At 37.7% G+C, this 11,452-nt stretch overlaps 2 protein-coding genes across 5 annotated transcripts in view; both read left to right on the top strand.

Moving 5' to 3' along the window:
* Nucleotides 1-11,452, top strand: part of LOC148640177 (alpha-tectorin-like) — a 60,729-nt gene that overhangs the window by 21,019 nt on the left and 28,258 nt on the right. The window lies entirely within an intron of this gene.
* Nucleotides 201-8,376, top strand: LOC148640178 (sialic acid-binding Ig-like lectin 14). 4 transcript variants are annotated; one of them, XR_015930519.1, is made up of 10 exons: nt 201-472; nt 745-836; nt 1,497-1,862; nt 2,096-2,389; nt 3,003-3,269; nt 3,939-4,196; nt 4,821-4,914; nt 6,183-6,263; nt 7,089-7,153; nt 7,663-8,376. XR_015930519.1 is itself a non-coding variant. In XM_088620401.1 (10 exons), exons 2-10 carry the CDS (start codon nt 782-784, stop codon nt 7,714-7,716), a joined length of 1,521 nt encoding a protein of 506 aa, XP_088476527.1. In that variant the 5' UTR covers nt 201-472; nt 745-781; the 3' UTR covers nt 7,717-8,376. The 4 variants fall into 4 exon arrangements, 3 of the variants coding, with proteins under 3 accessions (XP_088476527.1, XP_088476528.1, XP_088476526.1); XM_088620401.1 differs by having other exon boundaries at nt 745-815; nt 7,081-7,153; XM_088620402.1 differs by having other exon boundaries at nt 3,975-4,196; nt 7,081-7,153.

Below are 11,452 nucleotides of genomic sequence, written 5' to 3'. Positions count from 1 at the left end.
GACTTACTTTGGGTCCAGATGATTTGTAATTTCTATTACACCAACTAGCATTGATCACACTCAACCTGGGCTTTATCAGTGTGTGCTATGACCATCCATCTTCTTCCTGGTTAACATTATGGTGATGCGGTTTTTAGATCATGTGCACAGAACGGAAGGAGTCAGCCTGAAAACTCACACAAAGTGTCAGTGTGTTCCAGCAGACTACAGACCCATCAGGGCTCATGACTGAGGACAACAAAAAGGAAGAATGACTAAACGTATAAAGTAGATTCTACTTAAAAAAGCTACAAAAAAATGGGAAGTGAAACGCTCTATCAAGAAAGTGAAAAAATTACAATTGCCAGTGTAAGAAATGAAACAGAAAGGCTGATATTCAGCATATACTGTAGTATACACATACATCCAACTTGTAGAAATCTTCAGCCTCACACGAATCACAAAACCAGGGGCACAGCTGCTTTAGAAAAAGGTAAGTGCTCTATTTTCTTATTCCTTACTCTTTGACGTGAATTTAGATGATTTATGTTGTGTGGTCAAATAAATAATTGGTATTTATTTAAATTTTGGTTTGAATAAATGTTGGTTTTGTTCTTTTCTGAATTGGTAAATCAAGTAAATATCAGTAAGGGCTGCAGGTTTCTCCATGGCTAGACAATTTGCATATAGTGTACATTTCCAACATATTGCATGTGGACTGTGATGGAAATTAATTTAAAAAGTACATTTTGTTTGTCTTCGCAGTGGCTCCAGGGAGTCAGTTAGGCTCACAGCTGCAGGGATGGAACTGAAGTTATGGAATGGACTATTGTTCTGTCAGTGTTTTTGCCTAAAAGGTGCTTTTCTTGTATCTGGAATAGATAATGACTTTGGACTTTGCTAATTCAACAAAACAGTGAGCCATATTCTTCAGAAGAATATTTGTAGAGTATGTAGAGGTCACTGTTGGGGAGGGGATCATAATTCATTGTTTGAAATTGTAAAAGATCATGAAAAACTAATAATGCAACTAATTTAAATTGAATGTAGGACAGATTTGAATTACTGACACAATGATCCCTTTGAATCTGTGATCCCCAAGCATTTAAATTTTTTAAGTGTGTACATGATCTGTATGAAGGAAATTAAAGATGGGGTGGTGGTAATAACACATTTCAATTTTTTAAAAGCCATCGTTTGATTTTTGTTTTCATTCTGTTTCTCTTTATTGTAGGAACATCAATGTTTGCTTTCATTGACATACTATATAATGATTTATTTTAGAAAAAAATATCCTCAGGATATGTTCCATTTTATCAAATATTTTTGGTTAATTGCAGCATGTATTTTCCTATATTACAACAGAGGAAATATTTTTCCTGAAAAAAAAAATCTTCACATGCACAAGACAACGAGAATGTTTCTGAGGCTACATATAAACATTTAAATTAATGTTTTTGTAGAAAAGCATAAAAATGAAAACAGAGGATAATTCAAGAATTATGGTCTTTTTGCAGTGATACATGTTAGCAGCACCTTCAATGAATGGACTGCAGAGACACCATTCCAATTATCTGCACTGCTTGGTTCTTGTGTTGTGATACCCTGCAACTTTAACTATCCAGGATCAGAGAGAAGTGTTTCTCAGATGACTGGCATCTGGCTCACAGAATCCTATGAATATATTTATCACCCAAGTGGTTCTGTAATAGATAGATTTAGAGGACGTACAGCACTAGTTGGAGATTTGGGACAGAAAAACTGTTCTCTGAAGCTTGATCCAGTGAAACAAAAAGACGGTGGTCATTATTTCTTCCGGATCGAAATACATGGATTGGATAATTATTCCTATGCCAAAAATAAAACATCAGTTTTTGTGAAAGGTAAGCTTGCACGATCTTTGTTGCCACACATGTTAGTCACTTTTAGATGTTCAATGTGAAGAAAAAGGTGGAATTACGAGATAATTAAGGGGGAAGGGGAATTACATTTGTATTATTAAAAAAATCTGGCCTTGCGAACGTGAACATTTTGTACTACTGTTTAGAAATTAAATGAAAATTGAAAAATACAAACATAATTTCTTCCAAGTAATGTGCTTTATCTTTTGCTGCAGACACAGCAGATCCTCCTTCTATATCTTTAAAAAGGGAAGCCACTGCAGGTATTGATCTCTCTGCTTCCTGCTCAGTGTATCACACCTGTCCTGTTCACCCTCCTACAATCACCTGGAACCACAACAGCATGATGCCCACTGTTTACTCAGAACCAATGGGAAATGGACAGTGGAATTTGACATCAGTGCTGACCTTTAAACCCCAAGCCAGTGACCACAGGAAAACTCTGACCTGCCGGTCTGAATACAGGGGAAGAAAAGCAGCAGAGAACTCTATCATCTTGAACGTGACCTGTAAGTCATTTTATCAAATTTACAGTCAAGTCCGGTGGTATAAAAACAGAACTGCATAGGTTTTAAACCTGTTGTAGAGCTCAAAGGGCAGTAAGACTTTAGTGAAGTATCAGTTTTCTTCTATTGCTTCAAAAGAATAGATGTGCATTTGGATAAATGACATGAAAGGAGGAAATAAAATAAAAAAAAACAATTAGAATTGGGGATAATCTCTGAATACCACCGTATTATTCTGAGTTCTGGATAAATGCAAAGCTAAATTTGTTTTGTGATTTACAGATCTTGTGGTTTAAAGGGGGTACTTCATCATAAAAATAAATGCCTAACACTCTAATTTTACTGGCATTTTTTTAAAAAGGTGGTGGCATTTCTTCCTTGCAAAGCTGCCCATCACACATTTTAGACGACCGAGACTCAGAACTTAACTATGATGTTCTGACTCTAGGAGGAAGGAAAGCTTCGATCAGATGACAGTTGTTGGATTAGAAATTGTCATATAGTTTTTAAAGACTGGAATAAAATAGACATTGGATTTTGTTGCTTTCCAATAGAACCTAAGACAGAATATGGACTAATCATTCCATACCGTTTCTTCCTATATTCCTAAAACCAGATGCCCCAGTAAATGTGAGAATGGAATTTAACCAGCGTGGGATAAAGGAGGGTGACTCCATCATTTTCCGGTGCTCCAGTGACAGTAATCCTCCTGCACACAGTTATCAGTGGTACAACGTCAAGGGGGTTCAGACAGTGAGACTGCAGTCAGAAAGAGACACCTTCACTGTAGATAATGTGACCAGACACAGCGGAGCCTTCTATTGCACAGCACAGAACAGACTGGGACAGAGCAACTCCACTGCTGTTCAGAGCAATGTAGAGTGTGAGTAAAAGGTGGCCTTTTGGGTAGCCTGTTGGTTTTTTTTTTTGCTATGACCAACTGTTGTCCTTTTATACTAAATCATGTACAGTACCATTGGTTTCTTAGATCTGAAAAACCAGTTATAATGGAGTACATAAAGTGAAATCAGGTCACGAACTCTGACAGTTAGCTAATGTTGGTGTGTGAAATCAGTTTTAAAAGTACAGTGAGAGCACAGGTGGTCATTCACTTTTGGTGAATATGACGTTTAACATCAGAAAGCAGCTTTTGATATGAAAATGGCTTTTTAGTAGCCATTGTCTGATATACTGTACATCACATCCCCAAATTTAGATTCCTCTCTATGGGGGACTAGGTTTTTTTTTATGCCCACCAGAGGTGGAATTTCTTTCCTCAAGAATATTAGAGTCCGTCTGGGTTTTTTAGATCCTAGCCTAAAATGCAGACATTTCCTCATTTCTTAATGTTTATAACTAATATTTTGTTTTCCTATTCTTTCTATTTTTTTATATTTTCTTTTTTACTTTTGTATGTTTTTATTGTTTTTTTTTTCATTTGAAGCATGTCAAGTGCTTTCAGGTACATTTAGGAAAAGCATGACACCTGTATAAAATATGTACTGTACAGTATAGAATTCTTCTCATATGAGTTGCATCATGTCGTTTTTAGATGCACCAGAGATTAAAGGATCCTCCTGTAATCTAGGCAACAGCTGGATAATCTGTCAGTGCATTGTGGACTCTAACCCGCCTGCTGAGATTAAGTGGCTCTTTCCTGATGGGACCCTGCTGAACAGGAGCTCAGAAAGACAGGACTCAGTGACAGTAGACACCCTGCAGGGAGCTGTGGGCTTCATACAGTCAATTTCCTGCTATGCCAGAAACACACATGGCAATTCCACAGTGGAACTGTATGTGCCCAGTGCTGGTACGTTGTTTCCTATTCATAGCACATGAAAGTCACAAGCATTCACACACATGAATTGAATGTGAATAATGTTAGTCTATCAATGAACAATCCCAAACCTGCCTACAGTATACAATATCCTGTGTTGGCCCATGGGAAAGGAAGTCCCTTAAAATTGCTATTAAAGCTAGGGAATCCTGCTTTTAAAGTGAACATAAAAGGAACGACAAGCGTGTTTCACTTATTGCGAAGCCAAATCCTTACCTTACCACAAAGCACTACCAACACAATCTTTAAGAGGAATGTGATTTACCCTTTTTCGATGTAATCAAATTCCCACCTGCTTTGTTAATCATATTTTTGACTACTGTCTACGTTAACTTGATCTTTAGCTTTCAAAGGCAGAAGTGGTTGAGACTGTCAAGGACCAGGGCCAGAGTGACTTTGTGCATGCTACTGAGGAGAGATTGTAAATTATACAGTACTTATACTTGTATTTTCTAGATATTCCAGGAAAGGGTCAAAGGAGTTTCATTTTCTTAAAATGTTAACAAACTAGTTCATAGGTTGTAAGTCTAAATAAGAAAAATATCCAGCACCTTGTATATTGCTTACTTTTGTAACTTTTGTTACTGTTGTTTTCAGGTTCTGCATTGTATGTTGCCCTTCCTGTTTCTATACTGGTGGTAGCAGTCATTGGAGCCATTGGAGGTTTCTTACTCAGACGGAACAGAAACAGGTAATCGGTCATTTTGTTTGGTCCCAAACTGAGATATACAGTAGATAGTGCATTCTTTTTATGACCTGTGTCTGAGTTTTATTAGACTAGAGCAGCTGTCTTTAACTGTGGTCCTGGAGGGACTGTGTGTCTGCAAATTTTTTGTATCTCTTTAAAGCACCTGACAAACTGGAAAAAATATAAAATGGTCCACTTAAACAAATAGCAAACATATTTAGGTCATTGATAGCTGAACTGGAATACAAAGGTGCAGGCACACTGTCATGGAAAAGACCATGAACATTTCCAGAGTTTCTGATTCACCAGTGTCACAAAAAGTACAATATTACATTGTGTGGAATATTGGTCAATCAGCCATCTGGTAATGTACCTCCAGTAATGTAAACTAGGTAAACTGTCTTAAAGAGAGACCAGCACTGTGTCAAAAGAACCCTAAGGTTAACAGAATTGGAAAAAAAACATGTTTTTGTTATGCTAGTGAAAAATGTCTCTTGAACCTTGCTAAGACCAGCAATCAGCCAATTGTGTTTCTCCGATTATGGTATTCTGTTTATAGTCAACTAATGGCATGACCCAGGCTTGAACCCATAATGTAAGAGCTCAAAATGCACTTGGGCAAGCTTATGTATTGATTCAGCCACTGATATGGTTCCTATGGTTTCATCCATTGATCACCCATCTTCATAATTCCCTGTATTTCACAGAAGATTCCTTTAGAGAAGGAATGAAATAATTTAAGATGGGCTATGATACATCTTACAATGTTTCCTGTGCCATTAGACACCCACTGGACAGAAGATAAGGAAATTAAAGTGATGTGAGGATAGCTTTTGTGGAGACATGAAAGTGAAATAAAGACAGTAAAATGATGTTTGTTTGGAAACACATGGGCCTCTGGCCAAATAATTCTTCTTTCTACACTCTACTGAAATTTTTTCAAACCAGTGGAACTAGTTCTGATAAGAACAACACCATTCTTCTCAGTTTTTCAATAGGAGACAGCATTTCACTTAGGCCACTTAAGGTGATTAATATAATTATTTTATATATTTTAGCAATGAAGGTGACCATAGTTGGTTAAAGCTAATGAAATTGAACCAGATTTAGCTCTTTAAACATTGATAGGTCAATGGTGAACTACAGTATAAGGCTGGATGGAATGTGATTGTTCATATCCTGGGTTGAACACTCCATCTATTAAAAAAGTGATTCACTCAAAATTTACATTCACAGAATGCTGTTGATGTTTGTTTTTTATTTGTTAACAGGAGAACATGTGACAAGCCTGCACCCAGTGGAAAAAGCCTAAGTCATGAGATGCACGATCCTTCCTACATAATAAGCAGAAGGTAGTATCTGTAGAAGAAATGTTCCGTGCATACATGTTTAATGAGCCACATTTTTGCTTTTTATCATTATCAACAGCAGCAGCAGGAAAACGTCTTCTGTATCAGTGCATGTATAACACATAACAACATGTAACATTTATAACACATCACAAAACATATTGCACTCAAGTCAGTTGTAAGAGTCGTCAAAATTATGTTTATCCTTGACATTTGCATTGGCAGCTTTAATGGATAGTGGGACAAAGGAATGTTTGTATCTGACTTACATTTGGGAACCCTAAAACGTTTGCCAGAAGGAAGAAGTTGATATTCAGAATTGAGGAAGTGGGAAGGCTCTGATATTAATTTTCTTGCCAGTAATGTCACATATTTTTTTCCTCTTGCTTGCATTAATTTATTTTGTGTTTCTAACTTTGTCTTGCCTGTAGTTTCAGATTGCCACATATTTTTTCTAAAGATAACTCTAAACATGATTTGATCATCTGCCTTTTGGTGCATCAGCCCTTCCTCTAGTCCCACTGTATGGTTTGCTCCACTATGTCTGGTCACATTGTTTACAGTGAAGGTGTCTCTGTCTGACTGCAGTCTCACTGTCAGAACCCCCTTGATATTGTACAGTACCACTGACAACTGTGTGCAGGAGAATTACTGTCATTGTAGCACCATAATGGAGTCACCCTCCTTTAGTCCATGCTGCTTAAACTCCGTTCTTACATTTATTGGTGCAACTGTTTTCAGGAGTATATAAAATTGTGGATGCGTGGATGTTCCACTGAACAATGATGTAAGACTTATTTTTTTATATTTCTTATGGAAGGAAAATAGAAGATCTTGACATCCCGCACTATTCAGACTATGAAGTCAATCAACATGTGTATGGAAACATAGAGGTATAGTGCATGAACTATTTATAAATTAAAAATATTAGACAAAAATACATTTACCGTCAAGTACCACCAGAAAATTGATTTTTCTCTGTTGTACTTGATGGGTAGTGTCCAATTTACCTGAGGGGGAGGCACAGTCCTGTTATATTTGAGAAAGCAGAATTTTTTTTGTACTACTTTTGTTAGGTTCCACAGACCTTTAGTATGATTAAATATTTCACTACCTAAGTGCATCTGAAGTAAAGAAAAGATCTACAGTAAATACGTTTTTTTCATTTATATAGAATTTAAAATACATGTAAAAATAATTAAAAAATACATGGAACTAAAATGTCTTGAATACTTTAATCATGTCATAAATGATTGCTTTTATAAACACCCAGTGAGACACTGTTTAAATTGTTAGCATGTGAAGAGTCAATAGATTTCTTAAGGTGAAGGGAATTTACGTTGCAGTACCCTGCATCAATGACATGCTGTTTTGTTTTTGTCTTTTGGGAATTTCACTACAGGTGGATGAAGAATATGAGAATATAATGGAAGAAGAGATTTATGCAAATATGTAGATAACCGAGTACAACAGTAGAGCAGGACCGAGAATGGAAACGTCTACATCACACACACTCCCGACTTCCGTGGCTGTGAGTGGGTCAAACAGCGGTATGTCTTCCCGACATCTGTGTACAAATACCTGGCTTTCCACGGGAAGTCACTCCCGTCATCTGTGACAAAATTTTGAACTTATTTTTTGCCCTGTGTGTGGTGTTTTTCTATTTTTTTTTACTCTTGGTGTTTGGTTTCCTCACTTCCTGGATTCTGTGTTCCCTGGTCTCCTGACCCCTGTTTCCCTGGACTCTTGGTTCCTATCTGTTGTGAATCTTTCTCGTGTGGTTTGTTGCCCTGGTCTCCCAGGTTTATTTTCTGTTGTGCGTACTTTTGTATGGGTTTTTTGTCTCGCTCCCCTGGTGCCCTGCCTGGCCCCCCCTTTCTCTACTCAATAAAGGTTTTTACCCTGGAGGAATGGGGTAGCTCTCAGGCCTGCAAATGGAACCCAGCTTGACAATTGGTGTTTCATAGCAGCCACAGTATAATAGAAATCCACATGAAAATTAACAAATGAACTCTGTAATTACACCATAGCCTGCACTGGATTATTTGTACAGAATGCACCTGAATGTAAAAGAAAAATAAAAGTATGAATTAAAGTAAAAGTCGGACTACAGAAAGGTTTAGGCCTTTTATTCATTTTAGTCATTTCAATTTTAGTTGCATATGTAATCTGAGAATCACACCCAGCCTTACTATGGAAGACCTGAGGGAAATGATATTAACAGTATTAATAAGAATTCAGCTCCAAACATCTTTGACTTCGTATGAAGTAGTTTCTTTTGTTTAATGTATTTTCAGTTGATTTCCTCTTCATTTTAATTTCTCCCACTGTTTATGATGTTGAACCCAAAGATGTCTCTTGACTTTATCAGCACATTTCCAGCTTTGTCATGTTCTGGCAAATTTCCTCACAATAATTTCACTAGTATAAAGATTCATTTCTTTCAATTACATTTTGTATGTCATTTTATTTCTAACATAACCTGAGAAACCCTTAAGCAATATTACACATGGACTGATTTTCATAGAACAACACTTTTCAGCAGCATAGTTAACATACACATCTCACTATGTGAATGCTGTGTCCATGGGTGACAAACAGGAGCATTTCCAAGAAACAAAATTACTGACCAATGTTAACTTCCACATCATTTATCTTATTATGTGACACATGCAAGACTGGGCACAGAGTAAGTGTGCAGATTCCCCAAGATAACACTCAGGCCTCTTGCCTGCCACTGCAGTACAATGTATTGAAATTGACAAAGTACACCGGTCTTTACTGGTAGATGGTCTGGCTGACAGAACCTGAAAAGAAAATAGCTGCAATTACCAGCTATTGGAACAATAGGTGTAAAATTAAACCCTCACCTTTGCCTTTCATTGTTCACAAATACCAGATGCACTCTCACACAGCTCTAAACACAAAGACATGCACTCCATGCCTGCCTCTGGAACAAAAGGTTCAACAAGATGCTTCAATATTCAATTTCTGAACATTTGACTGTGGTGATTTGAAACCACATCTATGGCACAAGAAAAATACCAGGTGAAAAGCAACATGCCAGCCTGCACTACACTACTAAAAGAAGAATCCATATACTTAAATCAAACCCCTTAAAAAACAAATTAATAAATATTGCAATATTGCAATATAAATGTTGCAGTTAGGTAATATTGCAGTTAAATGGATACATACAACTAAATGGCTTGTTGGACAGTAAAAAATAATTTGCTACCCTGATTTCTAATGTAGATTAATTCTATCCAGTGTTCATATGGGATTAGAGGTTAGTGAAATTTGGGATTACAGATTAAGGCAGGAGTTACAGTCATGTCTCCAAAGCCTACCTCTCCGCTAGGTGCGTATTGTTAAGACATCTAGCTTTTTTTTTACTTTCAAAAGTGCTCATAATTTTTTCTATCCACTTCCACATATGAGGATAAGGAATTTGTGTCATAAAAGAGATCTGCACACAGCCTCACGGAATGTGCACTGTCATCAAGCATGAGTAATATTCTCACATAACGTACTGCAAGATCACAGGCAACTGCAAGGTATCACTCATGAAATGTTGCACCTCAGAGGACAACGTGATTTTTGTGTGTGCTTTGAGATTCTGCACTCTTGATTAGTGGCTCTTGCTAGATAAGCTTGGAATGAGTCCATATAAAAATTTTAAGTCCCATTTCTAATCTGCAGCTGCACAATAGCGTGGTAGTTAATGCTGACGCCTAAGAGGCTTGGGACCAGGTTATGATTTTACCCTTTTGGCATCTGAAGGCATGAACTTTATATTCACCGTGTAGTTTGTTTGGCCTTCCAACTAGGTGCTCCAGGTTCCTCCCACCACCCAAAACCACACTGAGATTCTCTTCCAAACATCCTTTTTCTCTAGCCCTGGGATGCACTGACTTCCTTTCCAGGATAGCTGGTGTGTGGTGAGCGTAGTGGTGCACTATGGCTGCCATCGCATCATCCAGGTGGGGGTTGCACATTCCCATTACCTGTGAAGCACTTTGAGTGGATTGTCAAGAAAAGGACTATATACAGTGTAAGTGTAAGGAATTATTATTTATTATTAATCAGGATCACAGGGGAGCCAGAGCCTATCCCAGCAAGCAACTGTCACGCACTCTGCAGCCAGAGGGCGCTCCTTCTCTGTCCTGTCCCTAGTTTCTTGTGCTTTGCTCTCCTTCTGGTGTCTCTCTCTCTGGGGCTATATATTTCCGGGTCACTTATTCTGCTTCGCTCAGCATTGACGTTCGGATGTCCTGAGACCCGCCTAGCACCAGGTTGCCGCACCGTCCAAGGCCTGAGGGCATAGGTTTCTATACGGCACTACAGAACTCTTTGCACTGCTGAGCCCTGACTAACTCCCCATTCAGCCACTTCGCATAGGGTCTTTTTCGCTCTCCAGTATCTCCACGGTTTGTCCCTTCCGGCATCTGTGACAGCAACAGGGCCAAGGCAGGATACTGTGTGGGTCACCAGTCCATCACTGGGCACACACTCACACCTAGGGTCAATTTTTCTCTTAACCAGTTAACATAAGATATCAATCTCTGGACTATGGGAGGAAACACACGTGAACACAGATAAGGCATTAATTTCTCCATTCCTTTACAAACAATCATTTAGTAAGTAATATAGAAAGTGTAACTACAGTAGATGAAACAGGACTGATCACATATTTCAGCTTTCAAACTAAAGTATGCAATAACTTGTACACTGCATAGGAATGGAATTTAATTTCTTGCACTGATTGCTCCAAGCTTGAAAAAGGGCACAGAGTACAAATGTTCTTTGTTCGTATTGAGGTATTTAGTTAGTATTGATATTAAATTAGGTTGTTTTTGGTTTTATCACCTAGTGTTGTTGGCATCTCAATTTGCAGGAATTACTTGAGATACATTGAGTTTTTTTAGTTTTGGGGGGATTATGATGCATACTGTATTTCATTGGTTAATTTTATTTAAAATGTTATTATAGTAACCTACAGTACATACCTAAATAATTAAAAAGACAGAACAGCCGTGTAAATATGTCCTAATTCAAATTGGTTAAGATACTTACAAGAATTATATAGTAGATTGGAGGTTTTGCCTTGCATTAGTCTATTTTTGCCACATAGACCTGCTGTAAGAAAATATGGGGCAAAATTGTTGAAAGGGTTTAATATGGGCTGGGAA

The sequence above is a fragment of the Lepisosteus platostomus genome, chromosome 26 (assembly GCF_059453375.1).
Source record: "Lepisosteus platostomus isolate fLepPlt1 chromosome 26, fLepPlt1.hap1, whole genome shotgun sequence".
In the NCBI taxonomy this organism is placed as follows: Eukaryota; Metazoa; Chordata; class Actinopteri; order Semionotiformes; family Lepisosteidae; genus Lepisosteus; species Lepisosteus platostomus.
This window is presented reverse-complemented; position numbering and strand designations above follow the sequence as displayed.